This window comes from Phasianus colchicus, chromosome 14 (genome assembly GCF_987193195.1).
Source record: "Phasianus colchicus chromosome 14, bPhaCol1.hap1.1, whole genome shotgun sequence".
Classification (NCBI taxonomy): domain Eukaryota; kingdom Metazoa; phylum Chordata; class Aves; order Galliformes; family Phasianidae; genus Phasianus; species Phasianus colchicus.
Window position 1 is genome coordinate 1022219 of NC_143449.1, and position 24912 is coordinate 1047130.

At 37.1% G+C, this 24912-nt stretch overlaps 1 protein-coding gene across 4 annotated transcripts; it reads right to left on the bottom strand.

The window, feature by feature from the left end:
- Nucleotides 1-3909: 3909 nt before the first annotated feature.
- On the bottom strand, nucleotides 3910-24891 carry LOC149915964 (uncharacterized). Of its 4 annotated transcripts, none has more exons than XR_016471016.1 (3): nucleotides 24633-24891; nucleotides 12259-12342; nucleotides 3910-4223 (listed from the first exon to the last, which is right to left on the bottom strand). XR_016471016.1 is itself a non-coding variant. In XM_090150148.1 (2 exons), the coding sequence occupies exons 1-2, from the start codon at nucleotides 24867-24869 to the stop codon at nucleotides 15546-15548; spliced, it is 345 nt and encodes a 114-aa protein (XP_090006274.1). In that variant the 5' UTR covers nucleotides 24870-24891; the 3' UTR covers nucleotides 14096-15545. The 4 variants fall into 4 exon arrangements, 1 of the variants encoding a protein (XP_090006274.1); XR_016471014.1 differs by lacking the exon at nucleotides 3910-4223 and adding an exon at nucleotides 15467-15653 and having other exon boundaries at nucleotides 11694-12342; XR_016471015.1 differs by lacking the exon at nucleotides 3910-4223 and having other exon boundaries at nucleotides 11694-12342.
- Nucleotides 24892-24912: the final 21 nt, after the last annotated feature.

A 24912-nucleotide genomic window follows, 5' to 3' on the forward strand; every position in this document is an offset into this window, starting at 1 on the left:
CTAACCTGTAATCTTTGTCTGAAATCAAAATTAAAGCAATTGCATTTTAAAAACTGTTTTTTATTATTTTAATTATTTTATTTATCTTATGTTTATTTATCTTATATTTATTTATGCTTTCTTTTGTTTTTTATTTACATATTTATTTGTATGCTTGTTCAAGAATAATACATTGGAAGTAAAGGATAACTAGAAATAAATCCTTCCAGTACAGCATCAGCCCAGTTTCAGCCATAAATGATCTTCAGTATAACTTCTGTTATGTCAAAGAATTCTAGAGAGCAAGGTTAATACATGTACTTGCAAATGTTAGTCTCAATAAATTAATCTGTGTAACTATAATATATGCAACCACTCAGAGTAATCAAATGTGATAGCTTTAAGGATTGTAAGATGATAGAAAGATGCATTTGAAAATGAAGTTATGAGTTTACTAGATTATTACTTTCCTTTTTGCTTTCTCAGTTTTTTTATTGACAAATTATGAAAGACGAATAACTAAGACTACTAAGAACTTAATAACACTACATCGCTCTTCCTAATGGATATCAGAATCTCCTTGTAGACAGTAGTTCTGTTAAAGACATAAAAAATGGGAAAACACCCAATGCAGGAATACAATGAAAAGAATTGTAATAGCATCCATTGTTAAAGCACTCTCATAATACAGCTTTCACTAACAAGAGTGACAAAGAACTGATATTTTGTCTTGCCGTTTAAGTTTTTATGCACTCTCTGTAAGATTAATAAATTGCACATACAGGATTCAGTTCATGAAAAAAAATATTTTGTGAAAGAAAAGTTTTAAGCAGTAAACAATATTTATTTCAAGTTTCACTTTTTCTGTGTTATGTAACCAAATCTTCAAGAGAAAGCAGAGCTTAGATATTGTTTTGAGAGTTGTTTTGGAACATAGAGATTCCTTTAGATCAGCAGAATCTGTGTTTCTTCTCTGTAAGGCAAAGAATAAGTTTTGTTTTCCCAGGCTGACTGTGAAAAGTTGATAAGAGTTATGAAGAGGACAGGAAAAATCACTTGTTTTTTTCCTGGAGTATTTATGGATAATGTATAAATAAGGACAGAATGTTGGTAAGCCGTAAGAGCGTTCAAAATTTATCATATATGTACACAAAATTAATTCCATTTTTAAAGTAATTCATCTATTCAAACAATAAGCAAGTTAGAGCATTTGGAATAAAATCACCCATGTTTTTACTCAGAGGAGATATAGAACTTCTTTTAATAAGGATCCCTTGTTTTATGAGCCAGGAGTTTAGAACATCTTTATGAGTATCTAGGTTTGCTTTTCAGATTTAAATATGATATGAGTGCTTAAAGTAGATCTGTATAGAATATCTAAGTAGTTTGCAATTACACACATTCTCTCTTGCCTGTGCTGAGTCCTATGGTGCTTATGAGGATGAAGTCCTGGACAACTGCTCTTTCTCAACCTATCACTATATATTTTAGAGGATCTTAGTGCTTGCAAAATTTTTAAAACTTAGTGTGAGAGCATCATATTTTTAATAGTTTTTATGTATCAGAGTTGTTACATAGGCATATATATGTGTATGAGAAGTTAATGTTAAATTATGCTAATTCTGAAAAGATTTCATTGGAGTAGAGACTTTTCTGACACTTTAAAAGATCTTTTTATTGTTTATGATATGGCCTTGTAATTAATATCTCTGGCTAGTCTCTTGTCTGTACCCTTTGCCCATTTCCTTCCTTTCAGTGATCTGTCACAATCTGTTCAGACTAGATATCGGGAGGGCCATGATATCATGGCAGTTATTTCTTTTGGAAGGACTGCTAGCATGGTTTTTTATTGTTCATTTAATTACTATGAAACATTCAATTTCTGTGCAAGAGTAAAAGCCATTTATACTTGCACTTCTGGATTGCCAAAAAATATGTATAAATCAGTATGTAAAAAATTACTGTAAAATTTCTAGTCTTAGTGAAATGTGCCTGAATTTAAAATAAATGTTTTAGAGGGAAGCAAAAATATTATGCTTATGCTAAGCAAAATTTGAAATACATTCACTATTTGTACAAATTTCTCTGGCAGGTATGATTTGATAACAGCTGCACATAGATTTCTGACAATTCTTTCTTTGAGCAACAGTAATTATAAATGAGGCAAGCAGATGTAGATTCTACTAATCACCTTTATTAGTTCACATCACACCACTGTATTATGTTCAGATACCAATTTAATATTATATTTAATATACTATATTAAATGAATTACATATATATAATATTATTTATAATAATTATTATAATATACATAATACAATATAAACATATATATTAAATTATGCTAAATATAATTCAATTAGCATGAATTGTGTATTTATTTCTTGACTTGTTTATTACATAGAGATGTCCATACTTCCCCAAAACCATATTTTTTCAAAAATAAGCACCTTTCATATCTTCATCAAATTACAAACTGGCAGTACACAAAATAATGACTACATTTGTGTCTGTTGCAGGCCTCTTAGAAGCTCCTATTGTTCTTAAGTATGAAGTTTGAAGCACTTGGATAAGAGTAGCTGCTTTATTAAGAATGATGAAGGCACTTGCATAATGGAAAAGACTTTGAAAGACTTTAAAAACATAATTCCCTAAGGAGTGGGTAGAATCAGACCTAATTATGCTTTACAAAGGAGTCCTCAGTTAGCTTGTTTAAGCACTCCTTTTCACAGCTGCTAGAGACTGTAAAATTGAGGGTCTTCCTAAAACAGTAATATAATGTAATACATATTCAGCAGTATTTCCCAAGACCTATTGACATATTCATTACTTTTCTGGGAATTCATTTATATACTCTCCCTCCCCATAGTGCATGCGCAGTAGCTTCCTCTGGTGGTCGTTGGATAAGGCTCGATGTCTTCCTCCCCACCTGGTGGTCATCCCTGGATGAAGTCAGTAGTCTTCCTCACCATGTCCTTCCGACCTTTGTCCCAGTTTTGAGCTCTTCTCCCACCCTACATGCCTCTGCAATTTCTTATCCTGTTTGTTCCCCTTTCCATTGCTCTCTCATTGGCCCCCTTCTGCTGACTTGAGAAGGCTTCCTTTTTGGGAATGCATTTGGGCTAGCAAAAGTTAAACTAAGAGATGCTATTTGTGATTTCCTTTTGAGTTAGCAAAACCAAGCGGTGTCATGGACCTCTTACATCTTGTATTCTTCAGCTTACTATCTCAGGATGAAGGCTCATTGTCTTCAACCAAAGTAATCCAATCCTGACCCGTTCTTTTTGTGATGCTTTCTTCAAGTTTACAATAGAGTTTCAAGATGTTCTTTTCTCATCTGGCCTCACATCCTGCTTACCTGCATTCCTATACAATAGTTAACCCTTATCTTGTCCTCTCTTTAATCACATTCCTATACAATGGTTAACCCTTATCTATTGCACATACTGCTTGCTACATTCTTTTGTCTTGGCTTCCTTTACAGCCGGCCCATGATTACCCTTCATCCCCTAACTCAGGGGAACAATGGTTTACATGGGTTGACAGTGACAGGACAAGGGACTAAGACAGGAGAGGTTTAGGTTAGATATTAAGAAGAAATTTTCCAATCAGAGGGTGGTGACACACTGGAACAGGTTGCCCAAGGAAGTTGTGGATGCCCCATCCCTGGAGGCATTCAAGGCCAGGCTGGATGTGGCTCTGGGCAGCCTGGTCTGCTGGTTGGCAACCCTGCACATATCAGGGGGTTGGAACTGATGATCAGTGTAGTCCTTTTCAACCCAGGCCATTCTATGATTCTATGAATTGGATGGATGTAACACTTCAACTACAGGACAGGCTGAGAGATCTGGGATTGTATAGTCAGGGTAAGAGAAGGCTCTGGGGAGACCTAGGAGTGGCCTGTCAGTATTTAAGGGGAAGGGGGATTATAAGAAAGAATGGAGTAGGCTCTTTAGCAGGATCTGTTGTGCTGGCACAAAGGAAAATGGTTTCAAACTAAAAGAGGGGAGATTTAGACTGGATATAGGAAAAAAGATTTTTATGATAAGGGTTATGAGGCACTGGCACAGGTTTCCCAGAGTGATGGTGGAGGCCCTGTCCCTGAAGACACTCAAGATCAGGTTGGATGGGGCTCTGAGCACCTGGTGAAGCTGTACGTGTCCCTGTTCATTGCAGAGCAGTTGGTTCAGATTGTCTTTGATGGTCCATTCCAACTCAAACAATTCTGTGATACTGGAAGTCTATGAAATAGCAAAACAGCACATCAAAATTAAGAAAACGTGCATAGGTCTAATATAAAATACAGTGTAATACAAACTCTCGATTGGAAGAGTTTGTAATACAATTAATGTAAATAATTTTGCTTAGGAATTTTCCTTAATGACAGTGCACAGCTGTAATTCAAGTTGTTTTCAGAAGCAGACTCCAATTCTATGGATATAAATATCCAGTAAAATTATCCATACAGAGAAAAAAATAACTTTAAATGTACTCACATACAGAAAATTGTATTAAAAAATGTCTAAAGGATATTTGGCTGTCTAGCAAAAAATGATTAAGACTTAGTTTTGTGAACATGTACTTATTTGCTTAATTTTGGTTCTTCCATCACTGTATTAAAATTGCATATATTGTATTAAACTAGTTTCCTTCGAGAACAACATCTTAACTTTAAATGAACAAGGATTTTATCAGTTACTTATAGCATTAGATGCAAAACACATCATAATTATGAGATTTTGTATAAAAGATTTATTGCAGCACAAAAGCCAATTCCTTGGAAACGTAATTTAAAGAAAAAAAAAAAACTGTGAGTGAAAGAAATTGATCTGTGTGATACTGAATAACAATATATTTTGTAGAAGCATACAGCTTTAAGACTGTACTTTCAGCTTCGTAATTGCAGGACGCTGTAAGCTGCTGATTACATCCCTATTTCTGCAATTTTATCTATTTACACTGGCAAATAGCTGATGTGCAGGCTTGTTATGGCTTCTCAGCATAAGTGTAAGATGAAAGAAAGAAACAGTGAAGAAAAATTGGCACGCTTGTGTTAGTTTTACAAACTTCTGGCATTTTTCAACAACTTCCAGGTACAAGGCACAGCTTTATAGAACAACACCCACAAAACACTTTTAAAGTTGGTTTTGATTTATGAAGTCCCAAATCTCACACTTAACAACAATTCTACATTCGTTAAGGGCCTTGTTGAGGAAATCTGCTCCAATTAATGTAATGAGAAGTAATTTTAATTAAAAAGCACAACATATCTGTAAATGAACTATAAATTTTAGAAGAGTTTTGACATTTGGGATTAATATCTCAAGGTGGTTAGTAAAGCAATTCATCAGAAAACATTTAAAGTTACTGCATAAATAGAATATTAAAGTTGATATGTTTTTTTCATTACTTTATACCACTGTCTATACAGTTTATGTATTAGGAATGGTTTATTTTAAATTTGAATCAAACTACTGACACTAATATGCAAATCTAGTTGGATGAAGTATGTTTATACTTTGTTTATGTTTATATACTGCAGCTTCTTTCTATATATAAGACCTATATATTAGACATATATATATATATAATCACATTTATGCATTGTCAATTTGTTAATCTGTATGTTCACATTTTTAGATTCTGAGAGTAGTGTTGTAAATTTGGTCAAAAGGAGTCCAGATCCTCTGACTAACTAGCAAATTTCCAGAGGGCAAACTTTGAACTATTCAGGGCACAAAGTCCCTTGGGATTCAGTCCTGAAGGGCAAAAGGGTCCAGGAAGGCTGGTCTCTCCCCAAGAAGGAAGTCTTAAAGGTACTGGAACAGGCTATCCCTGTGTGCCACAAGGTTGAGCTGATGGGGAAGTAGACTGACATGGTGATAGCCAAACCACTTTCTAACATCTATCAGCATTCCTGGTCAACCCAGGAGAGGTCCCATGGGATTGGAGACTTACCAGTGTGACTTATCTACAAGAAGGGTTGTAAGGAGGATCTGGGGAACTGCTGGCCTGTCAGCCTGACCTCATTGCCAGGGAAGGTTATGAAACAGATTATCTTGACTGAGATCAAATGGTAAGTTTGGGACCATTGGGGAATTAGATCTAACCATCACGGTTCATGAAAAGCAGGTCCTGCTTGACTAACCTGATATCCTTCTATTTTCTCCTATATTTGTATAGAACATCCTGTGTTCCAGTTTGTGCCCATTTCTCTTTCTTTCATCACTGGACATTGCTGAAAACAGCCTGAACACCTCCACTGGACTCTTGTCCTTTAGATACTTATAAGTCTTCTTTTCTCCAGGCTGAACAGTCTTTCAGTCTTTCCTCAAACAGGAAATGCTGCAGGCTCCAAGCACTTTAGTTGCCTTCCACTGGTTTGTCTCCAGAAGTTTCCATCTTTTCTTGAACTGAGGAGCCCAGAAATTGACTCAGTACTTCAGACACGGCCTCACCAAGACAAAGTAGAGGGAGGAGATCACATCCCTTGACCTGAAGGAAAAATTTTGAATGCACCCCAGGATACTACTACTGGCTACTAAGGCACACACTGCTGACTCATGGTCAACCTGCTGTCCACCAGGACATGTAGATCCTTCTCCTCAGAGCTCCTTTCCAGCTGGTCAGCCCTTAATCCATGTGTGTCCAACATTTTGGCTTCCCTGGGCTACACTGAGTGAAGAGACATTGTCTTGGGCGGCATATAAAATATATAATAGTTATTGTATATAGGGAACAAATATTTACTTATTTTAATTAAAACATTTAAAGAAAGAGAGCAACAAAAACAAAACAAATGGGATATTTGACCCTGTTTTTGTGAAACTAATGCATTTGTCTGGTTCAATGGTTGTGGTTGAAATTCTTCTCAGTGTGTTCATTAGAGATTTTTGACGATATTTTACTCTTCCTGTACTTCATCCTTGAAAACAGTTCTTTACAAATGTGCATACTGCCAGAAAGTTATGACATGAGTAAGGCATGACTGTGAAGGGAAGGATATTTTTCACTGGAAAGAGAAGTCTTATGAAAGTCAGGTGAAGAGACATGATCTCACTTTTTTTGAGTTGAAATCTGATTGCAACTCCATACATTCCATTTGAAAATTCTCAGGTAACATTTTATGTTGACTGAAAATAGCATCTGAAAATACATTTTAAAAAATGTCAGAAAACTTGAAAATGTTCTCAAATATCTTTATTCATTACAACATTCCATGCCCATTCTACGCCCCAAACTCCACCCCTAACGTTTCTACGCATGCGTGGTGCCTCCTGGTGGTTGCTCTGGTGGTCATGGAGATGACGGCCATATGTCATCCTCACGGTGTTCTTCTGATCCCGGTGTAGTTTGAGGAAGTATTCCAGCTTCAACTCATTCAGTTTTCTAGGATGGTTTCTAGGATGTGGCTCCTTGGACCAATCAGCAGGCTCCTTGGGTTATGGTTGGGTTCCCATTGTTTGTGCTCAACTACTTTTACAGTTTTAACAATATAACAAATTAGGCCTTTATTCACTAGGACTGTGCTACTGTGTTTATCCAGTGTATCAAAACTTAGCCCATAGATGGGAGGATTTTTTTCAAGTTCTTGGTAGGAACTAATCAGATTTACTACTAGAAGCAACATTGAACTAGTAGGGTGAATCTCATGTTGGAAGCCAAGTGAAGAAAAAATTAGAGTGCATGCAGATGGTGTGAGTGTGTGACGGTTATTGTTGTTTATAATTATGAAGGAATCTCCTGGCAGCCAGAGAATACTTTCACAATAGAGAAGATCTGTTCTTCACTGTTAAGTTCACTTTTGGCAGTTCCTGGAATACTGCATGTGTATTTTGATGTAACAAAAGATCTTTTTTGAAGACTTATTTCAGTTCTTGCCAATGAGTCAAAATGATCTGACTGGACTTAACCTCACAGATCAGTTGAGTTAAATTTGTCTGAATACCACTTTGATCTCATGTCTCACTGCTTTACCTTTGCTGAACATAGGAATGTGCTTGGTCAGTGAGTTTAGTGTTGCAGTTCCTGTGTTTCAAAATGATTTTATGTTTGCTCCTCTTAAAGAGAATGCCTTTGTTATAGGAACTGTTCAAAAAAGTGTAGTCAGTAAGTCTGCTCATTATAAAGCCTAAAAAATAATAAATTTCCTTTTTAAAGAGAATTCTTAAGTTATTGGCAATAGAGGCAATTACCTTAACAGTGCTATTTACAGTTAAACAGAAAATATTCATTTACTTGAATTGGGAGACTACTAAAATGACAGCAAAATACAGTCGTGCTTAGTAACACTGATGTATTAAATGCCAGAATTTCAAAGATGCATATCATCTTGTATGAATCTCAACGTTAGTAACAATGTGCGTTTAATTTTTCCATGCACATGCATTATAACCAGATGGTTTGATATTCTCACCTTATCATAAAATATGTACAGTTCAGTAGTCCAATCTGGTACCTCATCCTGCCCAAAGTAGCTTTTAAATGGGAAAAGTTTTAAAGTACTTTGACAAATACCATAGTTTAGATAGGCTGGACTCTCATAAAGATAAATAAAATAATAATGTTATTAGGTACCATTTATATATTACTTATCACCAGTTATTGGTTGTCCTCTTGGATACATGAAATTTCTATTTTCTAAATCTGTCAATAACAGAACTGTAAGTAGTAAATTATATTTGGAAATGCAGTTAAGGGTTTAACATTTTCCATCTTCGACTATTTAAATTCATTTTTATATAAAGCAATTGAGGACATCCTTTTTCCATTAAGGAAATTATATTTAAGTTCTGTTATGCTAATGCATGTTATATATAGAAGAGAGAAGGTACTAGAGCTTTACAATCTTTTCCCCAAGGTCATTGTCATAGAATGGATGGTAATTTTCCAGAACATAGAAGGGGGGGGTAATATTCTAGAATATATTATCAGTCCTTTTAAAAAGTAATTGGTTAAGACTTCAAATATAAATATTTCTTTCAACTTGATTACTATCAAGACTGAGAAATTATCTTTCTTTATTAAACAACACTGTGCTTCTAATATATTAATAATCAGTATGAAAAATGTCACTTAAAAGCAGTAAATGTGAACATTATGCTTTCTCGGCTAATATTGTTACGAATTGCTGTTGTTTTCCATGGCATTTAATTAGAACAGTGGCAGACATTCTCCATAAGTAAATATAAACCTATAAGATGAAGTGCTTTTGAAACTCGAGTTAAAGAGTACTTTCCCTGGGCATCCAGTTGTTTGGTTAGTGCTACCAAACATACTCAAAATTTATATATGGCTTTTCATGTACTAAATAATGTCAGTTAACTGTAATGATGTTAAAAAAAAAAAAAAGAAGAAGAAGATAAACATAGAGGGCATCAGATGTACTTAGCAGGTAGAGCCACATAAACCAAATGACAAGGTTATCACAAGAGCACTAATTGGCAACAGGTAAATTAAGATTGCAAATTAGAAGTTTTCTAATTATTTGAGGAATAAAATGGACTTTGATGGGTTACTATTTTAATTGCTCTTGATTTCAAACAAGCTGTAATTTAAAGATATTAGCATTGAAACTAGACTGATTCTGTGGCATGAACAGCAATCTGTCATAAGCACATCACTTAGGCTTCTGATTTATATCTTTTAATTTGCCTTCATCCATGGGCTCAAGTGTTTCTTTACTATGTGAATAAAAATATAGTAAATTTGGTAGATTTAATTTAACAGATCATTTAGGAGATAAACCACTACAATAGATGGCAAGGGAATGAACTTTTATTTATTGAAGATTTTTCCACTGTTCTTGTGTGCATCCTCATATCTAATAACGTGTGGAAATCCAACTCTATAGCCCAAGGGATATAGAGCAGGTATGTTTATTTCAGCGGTGCGCATACACCAGGTGCTAGGGGGACAGGTCTGCCTAACTTGCACACTGACAAGCAAAAGCTCGTTACATATATAGGCCAAGCTTGCACATATTCAACAGATTTCCTGGAATTTGTATGCATATCCATTATATTTCTGAGAAGTCCTTTGCATACAGTCCCTCCTCCTTGTGCCTGTTGGGGGCTTTTCCTGGTGGTTGTTGGATGAAGGCTCATGGTCTTCCTCACAAAGGCTTGTAGTCTTCCTCGATGTAAACTTCTAACCTTTTCCAGGGGGGCTACTCCCAACTGTTTTCTGCTTGCTTTGTGGTTATCTTGTCCCTGTTTACAGTCCCTGAGAAGTTAGGCATCATACCAAGTCCTTCTTATCGTACTTTTTTACTTTTACAACTCCTGCAAGTTTGCAACTTCCTTTATCTTTGTCTGAACTTTTTTCATTCACTTCTGCAATTTAACCTCCTTATCCCTCAATAATTTCTATATTGTCCTATCATGTGATTTATTAGTGTATTTTCTTCCTCTTTTTACCAAGGAAAAATAATGTCTTCTACATCTCTCATGCATTCAGAATACTGTGTGTGGAACTAAAGAACAGAATTTGAGTCACAGTTGAATAAACAAAATCTCTTTTAAAGTAGAATTATTTTTGGAATTTGCTGAATTTTCGATAACTCCACAGACACACTGTGTCCATATCTCATTCCATCTGTCAAATAGACAGGAGTAATTTCCCTGTACAGTCTGTATTAAATAATTCCGAACTTTTCCTTAAAACACAATGGGACAAAGTCCTAAACTACCTCATCTCAATTAGCCATTATCAGGATTGGCTCAGCTGCATGAGTTTCCTGAGTTACTTTCAATCCTGAATTAGTCTATGATTCTGTGATATCGCTATTGTTATGAGAAAAAATGTCTATGTTCTTAATTGCCCAATTGTTTTCAGCATGTTCTTATGGAGTTACGCATGAAGATATATATTTTTGAATATCTTTTGAGTGCTGTGAAATTTATTAAAGTTTGATTGAGCAGCAGTGAGATCAACTTTTCAAAGGATCTGAAAAGGAATTCAGCTACACAGTTTGAGAACACTAATCAGTTATTTAGCACCCAAGAGCATCAGAACTATGTTAAGACTTTTTTTTCCCCTTCCATTCTCAGAGGGTTTTTTCCTGTCCATTCTTGTTATCTCAGAATTCACATAATAGAAATTTATATCACACTGGGATTGTGTCCTTAGAGATGTGCTCTCAATAGAATTGTGTCTTATTTACAATAATAATCATTTGCAAGGAATGTCATCAGAGATTTTTTTTGATGTTGAAATACTATTATATGTTCTGATAGCGGGGAAGTTTCATATCCTTGAAAATAAGCTAAAAAAATCCTGGCACTCCATGGTCCATCACTTCTATTATGTGTATTCAAGATAAATTTCCATGAGCATCCATGTTAGTCAGTAGATGAACATGATTTAAGATGCTTTGTAAGTGACAAAGAATCCTGTTTTATTTTCTTTTTCCTACAGACTGATATTTTGGCATATACAGCATCCTCCTTTAGAAAGCTTTGTGGTAGTAGTGCTCTTATTCTAACATATCTGCAGACAAGAGTGCTGTCTTTGAGGACAGTCAGAAGATAATACTGGATTATCTCCTTGATAATAGTGCCAGTGCTTCAATTGGGTCGGTAGGTGTTTTTCTTTATTCTCCTTAATTGATCCATTTGTTGGTTTTTTTTTCAGCCTCCTACTCAGTCATGGAGACAGAAGGAAGTCTGTTTTCTTTTTCTGTGATTATGCCACCTCTGAGTATCTTTTTTTTTTTTTTTTTCCAGAAGTCTGGAATATCATTAACAAACTTCACCTTAGGAATAATGTATCTACCTCTGTGCCGTATTTTGTTAAGGTCCCAGACTTCACCTCTTCTATTATCAACATAAACATCAACTAATTCTAGAAAGTAGACATTAGCATTGTTACTGTGTTTAATAACAGTTATCAAATTAATTTGTGAAAGTTTATTCCCTTTTTTAAAAACATTACATGTTACAGATTAATATTACATTTTAACATATCATATTTTTGTCTCCAAAACTTTTCATAGAAATTTGTATTTAGGTTTGGTGAATTCAGTGAAGAGGGACTTGGCTCTTCAGCATTGCATTGCTCATGTCCGTGAATGAACCTATTTTGGTAACTGATTTTCAAAATAACTGTGAGTTAGACAAGTCATTCTGATTGAATGTTATAAATGCAATTAAATGTCTGTACTGTGGTTTTCAAACTTCTTTGGCTGGGGTGGTTGACGTGACAAGAAGCAGGATAGTTCACATGGGTAAAAAAAAGGAGTTCAACTTAAAACTGGAAAAATGAAAAATGAAATACCTTTTAAAAACAGCTTTGTGGTTTTGGAGTTTCTGTAGAAGTGATATTGAAACTTCATCTTCAATGTGCAGAGGTTTTTTGGAGCTGGAGAAATGGAAAGAAGTAATTGTTTTATTTCTATATACTTATCTGTTGCTCTCTAGTGTTGAGCGTTGGTGAAGATGACAAAGTGGATAGCCTGACTTTGATCTAGTATGACAATATTTCTGTTCATAATCAAAATCTTTTCTTAAATAAAGAAAGAGGTGGCCTTGTTATAGCCAAGGATTAAACATAAATACAAATGTAATGATACGACTTAGCACAGAGCTTAAGATCTGTACCTGCCCTAGAACAAAATAGGCCATTTAGGTTTCTACATTTTTGTAGGCTGGGAAATGATCAAGTACTTTGCAGAACTGATCTGAAAATACCTCAGCAGAATTGAGGTTGTCTAACTTTGGACATGTGAAATTGGATAGATAATGTAGCCAGTTGGTTTTCTTGCTGCTGCAGTCAGAGCAGAGATAAAACCTGTTCTCCTTCTAGTGTACAGTGCTAGAACACATCTTTGCCATATTCAAAAAACCCTGCACATCATTTGATAATTGTGCATCTTTAGTGGAAGAACATCCTGTAGCAGCAAAGCATATTTGTAAAAAATGGAAATAAAAGCTTACACCTTGAAAAAATGCAAAATACTGTTTCTGCTTACTGTCTCTTCATTCTTTGCAGATGTTGTTCTCTACTTTGAATTAACAAAACTGCTGTTCTCACTAGATATATGAAGAATGAGTTATAGATATCCTTAATCACAGAGGCACTGACTTTTGGCATATGAAACACTTCTGGTATATGAAACACTGGAGAAAATGTGTTTGTTAATTCATTTCAACAAGGAGGAACTTAAAAAAAGTCATGTAGTTTGGATTACTTCTGATACTATTGTTACTTGTCCCAGGCAGCTACCAAATGTTTTTCTACAAAAAAACTGCCCTTCAGTCCAACGGAATTTCAAAATATTTTAATCAAAAATCTACACCTTGACACTTGTATCATTTAGCATTAATATTTTCAGAAAGTATCATATTTCTCCAGACATTTCTGCTTTCTCCATATTCTTGAGAAAGAGACTCGGCTTATAATTTAAATATGCTTCACTATTAGTTGTTGTCTCTAAAATGATTTAAAGAAGACTAATTCCCTTAAATCCTTGTTTCAGTAGGTGAGGATGTATGACATTGTTCTTCCTTTTATTTTCTTTTAAAAAGTTAATTCATAGATCTTTTATGTTTTGTTTAATGCCATAAGCTTTCAATGTAATATTGAAATATAACTGATTTGTGTCTACTGGACTATCCAAAGAAACATTTTAAAAAGTCTGTGCAAGGTATAAAATAAAAATTTTCAACCTACTGCAAAATCAAGACACCCGTTAGGACTGCTGAACTGAAAGAGGGTTTGTTGTTCTTTTTTTTTTAAGCAACGTAAAGTTACAATTATTTCTATAAATCTGAGTTAGTGTCTTGAAAATAAGAAATCATTTAGGTTGGGACTTAACAGGATAGCTGAAGGAGTGTATCCACTGTATGGTGATTGGGAAGAGAATAGAACTTGAGGCTTAGTAAAAGAGTGAAACACTTCTCTGCTTCCTTATGCTTTAATTTACAAAGCTCTTTTGCTCAGAGGAACTGAATTTTCCAAGTGGGATTGAGCTTCTTTGTTGCCTTGTCAGTGAACACGAAGACACTCAAATTTTCTCCGTGAAAAATAAAAATAAAAAGAAAAATTCCAAGGACAGATTTAATCTTTAGTTTCAGACACTAGAGACAAATATAAAGCTTTTGTTTCCTGAGTTCTCACTTTAGATATGATATAAATCAACTCTTTGGTGACTCAGCTGGCCTGCAGCTAATCACCATTATCATTAACACATATTAGGAAGTTACTAGGTTGATTAATCCTTCTGGTGTCAGATGCAGATAGGAGAGATAATTCTTCTTTTTAAATTGAAGGATAGATTTGACTTTTCCAAAGACTGTACAGTTATTCCATACCTTTTATAATAAATGTTATACCTTATTTAAACAAAATCAAGGTCTGAGTACTGGTGGGAGCTACATAGCCTGCAGTAACTGCGGGTATGGAAAGTATACATTGAAATCTGTGTTTGAAGGTAAATTCCTCAGTTGAGTATATTGCAGAAGATCACAGTTGTTGTGTTGTGGCTTTTGTGGGGGTCGTTTTACTAAGATTTGTCTGTATTGAAGCAATCAAACCATTTTTTCTAATCACTTCTATTTCTGACAAGTGATGATGATCCCAATTAAGAAATGATCCCAATTAAGACAGTGGAATCTTTCTACTCACAAGAACTAGGCCAAAGCTGTACATTGCCAAAACATTACATCAGATGCTTGACATTCTGTTCTATTTCACAGATTCCAAAGAAGTTCTTTAGTGGAGGCTAAGAGGGTAGCCAGATAAAACACTAATAGGAAGAGAAGAAAATAAATAAAAACTTGCAAGATGTACTGCAAGACAACCAAGTAGCTATTAAATATATTGAGCAAAGATAAGTAGATAAATAAGGTAAATTTTTTGGCTAATGGAATAAGCTTCAAATATTATTGATTTTGATTAAATCTTCATCAATCCATGCAGAGTGGATGTTAAATAGTCTTTGTTCTTATAGTAGAGAAAGTAGAATCTTCGCCTGTCAATACCATGACATCTGTTGAATTTTCTGGCCCAGAATGTCACAAATTTTCATGAATTGTACAGCAGAAAAATCCAGGCTTCCAGAAGATCTTGATAGTAAATATATATTTTGCTGCTAGCAGACATGGCTAGCTTACTGTGATTGAACTAGGAAGAATTTCAGAGTATATTAAAGACTATCAAAATTTAAGAGATCAGAACATTACTTTTTGTTAACCAATATATGCAATTACATAATGTAAGTGTTCTCTTTTAGTGTTTTTGTAAATGACTTGGATATAGGATTTGAAGGTATACTATGTTTGCGGCCAAAACCAAACTGGGAGAAGTTGTTGCCTCTCTCAAGGATAGAAAGGCTTTGTAGAGAGATATTGACAAATCAGAGGGCTGGACAATCAAGAGCAAATGCTGGATTTTGGAGTTGGGATAGCACAACCCTTGATTTATATACAGACTGGGAGAATAGGCTGGAAATCAGCCTTGCAGAAAGGGATTTAGACATTCTTACTGTTGGTCAGTTGCATATCATCGGTGTCCCCTGCCATCGAAAAGGGCCAGCCATCCTCTGGGGTGTATCTGGTGCCTTACTAGCTGGTCAGGAGAAGAGATTGCCCCATTCCGCTCTGCACTGGTGTCATCTGGATGTCATCTACCTGGACTTCTGCAAAGCTTTTGACGTGTTCCCTCACCACATCCTGTGCGAATACAAGAAAAACTGTTCACAGCAACAGCTGTGGAGCAAGATAAACAGCATGAGAACCAAGGACACCTCTAGAAGAAAGAACGTCTCACGGCTCTGATTGGATAAGTGCCTGCATGAACGGTTGAAGAATGTTTTGTAGAATGCTCTGTTGACATGTAAAGGTGGATGGGAAAGTTGTAGGGGTGGAAGGGAAAGTTAGAAAAAGAAAACTTGTGAAGGTATATAAGTGATGTGAGAACTTGTTATAAACGATTTGGATCGTTCACATCTGAGTCCATGCATCAGATGCTGCAACATCCTTCTCTCTAAATTGGAGAGGTGTGGATTTGAAGGATGGACTGTCCGATGGAGTAGGAATTGGTTGACTATGTCTGGGTGGAGGCCAATCACTAGTGATGTCCCTTAGGGGTCAGTCTTGGGACCGGTGTTCTTCAACATCTTTATCAGTGACATAGATGATGGCATCGAGTGCACTCTCACCAACGTTGTGGTTAACACCAAGCTCAGTGGTGCAGTTAATACATTGAAGGGAAGGGAAGGCATCCAGAGGGACCTGGACAAGCTGGAGAAGTGGGCCCACGAGAACCTAATGAGGTTCAATAAGGCCATGTGCAGGGTGTTACACTTGGGTCGGGGCAAACCCAGGTGCTTATACTTACTGGGCAAAGAACCCCATTGAGAGCAGCCCTGTGGAGAAGGACTTGGGGGTCCTGGTGGACAATAAGCTGGACATGAGCCAGCAGTGTGTGCTTGCAGCTTGGAAGCCAACTGTGTTCTGGGCTGCATTAAAAAAGGGGTGGCCAGCAGGGAGAGGGAAGTGATTGTCCCCCTCTACTCAGCTCTTGCGAGGCCCCATCTGCAGTACTGCGTCCAGGCCTGGGGCCCCCAGTACTGGAAGGACGTGGAGTTCTTGGAGTGGGTCCAGAGGAGGGCACTAAGATGATCAGAGGACTGGAGCACCTCTCCTATGAGAAAAGGTTGAGGGAAGTGGGCTTGTTTAGCTTGGAGAAGAGAAGGCTCTGGAGAGACCTCATTGTGGCCTACTAATACTTGAAGGGAGTGTATAAACAGGAGAGGGAACAGCTGTTTACTAGGGTAGATAGTGATAGGACAAGGGGGAATGGTTTTAAACTGAGACGGGAAGGTTTAGGTTAGATATTAGGAGGAGGTTTTTCACACAGAGGGTGGTGACGCACTGGAACAGGTTGCCCAAGGAGGTTGTAGATGCCCCATCCCTGGAGGCATTCAGGGCCAGGCTGGATGTGGCTCTGGGCAGCCTGGTCTGGCACATAGCAGGGGGGTTGAAACTGGATGATCATTATGACCCTTTTTTAATCCACGCCATTCTATGATTCTGTGATTCTATGATCTCTGGAGGTCCCTTCCTCCTTCAACCATTCTGTGTGTGACAGATTTAGGAAGTTTCCAGTGACTTCAGACTAAGTCTGATTGCCAGTGTAATTTGCTACTGAATGTGTGTTTAATTGAACATTCATTGGACAACAGGCAAGAATGGAAGATGAAGAATGGAAAAAGGAACTTATAGACTGGCAATTTTGTTACTCAGCTGGGACACTAGATGTGGAAGAGACAAGTCCAAGAAATCACTTATTTACAGTACCATAATTTAAGCATGAGTAGAAGCTCAGGCCAAACTATCAAATAGCTTCATAGTCAGGCCCTAACTGTGGTTCACATGAAATCCAATTATAAGTCACTGCTTCAAGCCAAGCAAGACATTAATTTAAAATATCTTCAAAATCAGATTGAATGCAGGAGAGAAGTACTATTCTTTTTTACTGACCTTATTGTCTGCTATAAGAACAAATCCAAAAGGTATAATACCCATCAGACCACACAATTCAGGAAGGAGATGCTGGTTTGGGATTATCACAGTGGTGTAAGCAAAGAGGTGGATGCTAGAGGCATATATTTTTTGCTGGTTAGGAAGACCAAAGCAGACAGATGAATACAAGCAGAACTACTAAATCATTGGATATAAACAATGATAACTGTACAGTGTGCCTGAACTTTTTTGTTTGGAGCTCACTGATGGTGGCTGAAAAATAAAGATGATGAGTAGAGTTCCATTAGGCAGCAGATATTCCATAATAATACAAGTTATAAGATATAAGATATAATACAAGAGAATACAAGTCAAGAAAAATAGGGTCGGTTGATCTTGCAGCAAAAAAAATGTAGGAAAGTCATGCTTTGAAAAACTTTTAGAATGTGATCCTTAAATAAGAGCAACTGTTTATCACTATGACTGAAATATTATTTAAACTGTTCCTGATTATACCAACTTATTTTCAATTGTGTTCTGTGTGCGAAAACAGAATGATTATCTAGCAACAAACACCCCACATTTGAGAGTTTACTGATACAAACACATTTCTGTAGACATATGTTAGTGGTTTACAGCCCAGTTCCGTGACTAACGGGGAGGAATCTACAGACCCACACCCCAAAAGGGAAAAGGGAAAAAAAAAAGGAAAAGGGTGGAGAGATGGTTCTAAAAACAAAACAGTGGCAATGATCTGAAGAGAAACAAACTAATTTACTAAATAAGATATCAAAATGCAAGATAGCACTCTATAATACAATATATTACAATATAATTAGAATTGAAAATAATAAATCATATTAAATGAGAGAGAGTGTCTGAAAGCTGAAGGCCTTACTCTGATGCGGAGGCGAGATGATCTAGGGAGCTCACATACTGCCAAGATCAAAAGGGAGGGGAAAATGTTTTGTGGATGGCATTTGTCTTTCCCCAAGTGGAAAACGGAAACACAAATAATACAAAGTCCTCTGGGCTATGTAGTATGTAGTTCTTCTTTTCTGGGACAGGTACAAGAACTGGAGCATTAACTCTTTAACTCCCACTGCATTACATGACGATATGATATGGAATACCGATAACCAAAAATAATAAAATTATTACAATGTATATCTGCATGAAGTTTTTACCATTTTGCTTAGTAGGGACAATTTCTTTAGCTTTATTTTTTTCTTTTAATTTTATATCCATGAATATTCATGAAGTTTTAGATTATCTTTTCTTTCTTTTTTTTCTTTTTTCTTTTAATTGTAATTGTTGGAATATGTCCCTAATGTCTTAGTTTCCACTCTTACTGAAGAATAATTAACAGGCAGTAGTAAGACTGCACAGCTGTCTTTCTTGTATTCACAGTTCATTAACTTGCCTCTCAGATTATAGAAAAGCCCAGCTGTTAGTGAGCCCAAAAGAAAGTAGGGAAGGAGTAGTCTACTAAGGCTTAGGAAAGTACTTTAGTCCCATAGTGAAACTAACATTTTAGATCAAGTTAAGAGTTTTAGTTAAAATCTTTATTTTGAAAGGATTCTTTAGATACTGGTACTTAAGATAGAAATATGTTAGAAAAATCATGAAGTTCTAAGTTTTCAGCAGTGCCTTCACAGCAAAATTACTCTTCCTCTTCTATTCAGAAAAGTCACACACATTCAATTTGTAAATTACAAAATTACATGTGTTAATATGCAATTGATTTTTCTTTGTATATAATACATACATTATGTAACACATATAATATATTTATTTTATTTTAGAAAATATCAAAAACATGATTCTTTTTCCTAAAGAGATTTTCCTATTGAATATTTGAATTCTGCCGTGTTAGGTAGATGGCTAATCACAGTTTGTTGCATATTTCCAATCAATTATAGAGAAATTTTTCATATCTGGACACTTAATACAGTTCAAGTAGTAGTGAGTGCAGGTGATATCCACCTTCTTGACTGTCATGCTGAAATAGAAACCTGCTTAACTAAGAATATGACCAAATATTGTAGAGTTTCATGAAACTGACTGCTGGAATCCTTGTCTCTGAGATTTCAAAACCCATTTTAGGAGTCAAGAGCCATGCCTAGGGTTTTGATTGCCAATCTGACTTCTTTGGCTGAATTTCTAACTGAGCTGTGATCTGATTCATGGTGCAGACAGTATTTGGTTTGATCTAATGCAGTTTAACTTACAAGTTTGGAATATAACAGGCAAAGCTTCTGTGAATTCTGCACACATTGGGACATGAAAAAATTAGGTGTTTGATTCAGATTGTAAACATGCAGGAACCGCACCCTAGGAAAACCTGGTAGCTTCCTAGGAGATCAGTTCAAAAAGTGAATTCTACGGATCACTTCCATTAAACCATAGCTGTTTTCTCAGTATCGGTGTTTCTCTCCTCTTTCTGACTGTGTGTGTATGCATGCACACTGTAGAAAGGATTGGAGTAGGAGCCAGTACCATAATAATCATTCTGTTCAATGCTGTACTGCTTGTTTTCCCAATACACAACAGCAGATGTAGGCCTGCTGATGTACTAAATGGTTACAAAAGGTTAAATCCTGTTCATCATATGGGAGAAATTTTAGATAGAGGAGACTGCAGCCCCTTTGCCAAAAATCTGATTCATGCAAGAAAAGGGGGGAGGAGAGAGATAGGAGAGAAAGGCTGCTGTTATTCATTAACAAAAGCCACTAGAAGCACAATCAGTAGATTCCATCTTCACTGGAATTACATTGTGTTTCCAGTTGTTACGTAACTGGAAAAAAGGAGTTGAAAAAAAATTGTCTGGAAGCTCATGCTTGCTTTCCCAGAGCATCTGTAGTCAGTTGTATTTCATACTAGCAATTTTAACCTTTTAAAAACCTGAAAAACTTACTTTATGGTTTTAAAAGGCAGCAGTTAAACAAGAGAGGCTGGAAGCATGGGAATTTATGTTTTTCTGGCAATTAAATTCGGATGTAATTCTGGGGTTTTAGTAAGTTAAGTGACATTTGAGTTTAGCTCATAGCTGTGTCCCAGAATCCTTTATAGTTTTGACTGACTGATTTAGTTTCTTTTGGGCAGAGGATAGAATGGCATGAGATCACTAACACACAGCAACTTAGGAGTATCACTCAAATTTTGAGAATAAAAGAAACAGAATAAGACAAGTGCCAAAAAAATTTCCTTTATAGCACTGAAATGGTGCCTTTGTCTTACTACGTTTATTTTCACAGTAAAATATTATATTTTCACATACAATTGATTCATTTAACCCTCATTACACCAGCATGATTAGAATGCTAACACAGAGAGGAGAGTCAGGCTGCTCTCACAGAAAAAAAAACCCAGAGTAGTGCTGAACTGAGATGCAAAGAGCTCAACTGCTGTTGAGCAGTGTGGCTCAGCAAAGATCATCTTATAAAAAAGAAATGACTAAAATTCAGCAATAAAAAATAAACCTAGAAAGTAGCAATAATGTCAGTGATGAATATAACCATCAGGGGAAGGAGAAGGAACGTGGGAGAGAAACAACAGAAAACTTTAGCACAAGGGCAGTTGCAGACTGAAGTGACTAAGGAACACAGAAGAAGAGGTGGAGTAGTTGCATCCCTGAGTGGTAGGTGACTTAACAATTAAACGAGTGGATACAGCTAGCTTTGTAGGATATGGCATTTAGTTGTCAGTGAAGAGAAACTGCCACTTAATTCAAAGTGAGAAGAACAAGAAAAAGAGAGAGTTCAGGGAAGCTATGGAAAGCAAGGGTGCATCTTTGTTGCTGTTCACAGGACTCTGCTTAGTCAGTGTATCAAAATGCATACAATTACTTTCCATAACTTTAGTTTGCACTGCACCCTGCCCATGTCCTGATTTCAGCCCAGGCAGTGCCAAGTGCACATTGATGTGTGGTTGTTGTGAGCAATAGGTGCAGGGCCAGGGCCAGGCTACGCTGCTTGGTGGGTAAGGGCTTATGGTGGAGTAGGACAGGGGGGGGCTGCATGGCAGACTATGCTGGGCCAAGGTTGGCCGTGCCCAGTTTAGACAGTGCTTGTAGACTAGATATTTTCATGCTGGTAAATTCAGGTAAAACCATCTGCTGTAAATGGGCACTTCAGATTCCATATTTTATTGCTATATATTAATGTAATGCTGTCTATCATATATATCTGATAATTCTCCAATCATTATGGAGCAGTACTAGAAGCTACCAGACATGATATTATTTCAAACACCTATTCTGCAAATACCATAACCATTTGCTTAAAGAAATGCAAAACTAGGACTATTTTCTAAAATAAAAGAAAATGGAAAAAAAAAATTAATATGGAAATACTGAATTATATATTTTCTGTATAAAATTACATCCTAGAATCACCAAGGCTAGAAAAGACCTCCAAGATCAGCTAGTCCAACTGAAATACTCTGTCTTTTGTAAACGATTAGTGATGCTGATTGAGCCAAGACATTTCATTTAAATTAACCCCAGCAATAAAAGTGCACGAATGCTCTTTTATGATAATACAATTAATCCTTGATGAGAATTTAGATCTAGTTAAGTTTTTCCCTCATAATCTAATAGGATCCAATTTCTTTCAATGCATCTGTAACACATAGTTACATGAAACACAACAGAACTTGGTTTTAAGGAAGAGGGTGCAGCACTTCAGGGAAGATGTCTTACAATGTCTTTAGCTCTATCAAGCTAAAAAAAGGGAGGCAGAATTACAGTACACATTAAGAGAAATATAACAAAATGGTGTTTGATACTTTGTTCATCTAAGTGAAGTGAGATATTTTGAGGCAGCTCTGTTCTCAGAATATCTTAATCAGTTAAACTCTGAGCAAAATATTTCACTTTTATTCATTTCCACAGGACAATCAACACCTTTCTTGAGAATTTTGATTCCTTCAAAAATTGAATTTAATGTCAGAAAGCCATTGTGATAGAAGATTCCCAAATTATTTTACTGTTGGTATGATCTGTCAACTGTTCCTAGAACTGTTTCATAACTTTCCTAAAATTTTAATCATCTTTGTTCTTTCTTTGGAAACAGAATATATTGACTGCCTCTTTTATTCTGGTGAGACAGAATCATTTTATAGCAGTACTGAATAGACTGATGAGCGTTATGGAAAACAGAACATAAGTGTATTTATAAATCAGAAGCTAAAGACAAACGTGGTGAACTCTTCAGAAAAATGTTAGATAAATTCAAAAAAGGACTAACATGCATTAGACTTTTTAAAATGAAGCTGTCAAGAGTTATCACAATTCATAACAAGTTAATAACCCCAATTTTCAAGAAGGGAAAAAAAGAAAATCTGAGGAACTACAGTCCAGTCTGTGCGTAGCAAGAGAATGGAGCAGATCTTCCTAAAGGCCCTATTAAGGCACATGAAAAGTATAGATGAGGTGATTGGTGGCAACCAATATTCACGGAGGGCAAATCATGCTTGACAAACTTGGTGGCCTTTTATGATGGAGTTACAGCATCAGCTGATAAACCCAGACTTGTGCAAAGCATTTGACATAGTCTCACATGACATCCTGGTTGTCACACTGGAGAAAAATGGATTTGATGGATGAACCACTCACTGGACGGTCACAATCCTATAGTTACAGTCAACTGCTCTGTGTCCAAATTGAGATTGGTGTTCCTTGAGGATCGGTGCTGGGAATGGTGCAAGTTAACACCTTCGTAGACAACATGGACAGTGGGATTGAATGCACCCTCAGCAAGTTTGCAGATGACACTAAGCTGAGTGGTGCAGTTGACAAGCAAGAGAAAATGGATGCCATCCAGAGGGAGCTGGACAGGCTTGAGAGCCCATACCAACCTCATGAAGTTCAACAGGGCCAAGTGCAAAGTCCTGCACTTGGGACAGGGCAATTCCAAGCAAAGCTACAGGTTGGGTTGAAAGAAGCTTGAGAGCAGCCCTGAGGAGAAGGATTTGGGCGTGCCAGTTGATGAAAGACTCAACACAAGCTAGCAATGTGCTCTTGCAGCCGAGAAAGCCAACCACATCCCGGATTATAGCAAGAGAAGTGTGACCAGCAAGTCAAGGGAGGTGATTCTGCCCCTCTACTCTGCTCCTTTGAGACCCCACCTGAAATACTATGTCCTGTTCTGGGGCCCCTGTGGGAATACAAGAAAGACTATTCAGAACAGACACTGTGAAGTAAGATAAAAAGCATGAGAAAGCAAGGCTGAGAACCAAGGACATCTCTAGAAGAAGAGAAGCAAAAGAAGTGGCCCATGGCTCTGATTGGATAAGCACCTGTATGCATGGTTAAGGAGTGTTTGTGTAATACTTTGTTGGCATGTAAAGGCAAATGGGAAAGTTGTAGGGGTGGATGGGAAAACTAGGAAAGGAAACTTGTGAATTTATATAAGTTATGTGAGAACTTGTAATAAATGATTTGCATCATTCACATCTGAGTCTGTGCCTCATTGCCACAAACGGCTCCTTGTATCAGGGACTTGAATCGGCTTATTCGGCTGACTGGTGGCAAGTCCCACTGAGCTTCAGGCTGCTGAAAGGAAGCAGGATTGACTGTATGTATGGCAGTGTCATCTCTGGGCGGCAGTGCGGAACCATGAATGGGGAAATGTCCAAGGAACCTAAAGCAGTTTACCAGATGACAGAGAGTATTCTGCAGAAGCATTGTGTGAAGTGGGATGGTACTCTGAGCGACCCCTTAATACTGGAGTGGATTTGGGGAACTGTAGAGAGCTTACTAACGAAGGAGCAACAAGTAAATCTTGAAGTATTATGGAGATTTTTAACGTTTCAGAATCGAACTGTATCTACCTCAGCATTAGCTACTTTTCTTACATGGGTGAGCAAAGACTTAAGTCCCTGAGTTTCGGAAACCTGGCTTTTCTTTTGATGGGGTGGTTTGGGACAAAATTGGAGTAAGACTCTGGGATGCTAGTACTTGCTCAGATAGAATAAAGCCTTTTAGGGCCGTGGAGAATTGTTTTTGAGACTTTAATGAAACATCGGGGTTCGGCAGGCTCGATATAATACTGTGCCTCCGTCATTAGGCGCGACCTTAAATAATCGGCGGGATGGGTCGAAGAATTTGCTGGATCCTGGGCCCGTGGGCCGGAGAAACAACCCGATCCCTTCCTGCAGATAAAAGAGCTGCACAACTTTTACCTGTTCGGCGCCAAATATCGCTGACATAAATTCGACAAGGAAGGACGAATTCTTCCGACCGTTCCATCGCACTCCCCGCCATTCCCGCCGCCGGCCCTCGGTTCGGGAAGCAGCTCCTGCCCGGATCCGATCCGCGACTCCAACCCCTCCCCCGGCCGGGGAGAAGAAAAACCACGGCCTCCGGAGAGCAGCGCCGCCGCCGCTGCGAGGCGCCCGCAGCCCAGCGGCCGCGGCCATCTCCGAATTGTCCCATCCCACTCCGCCCTCCGCCCCCCCCCTC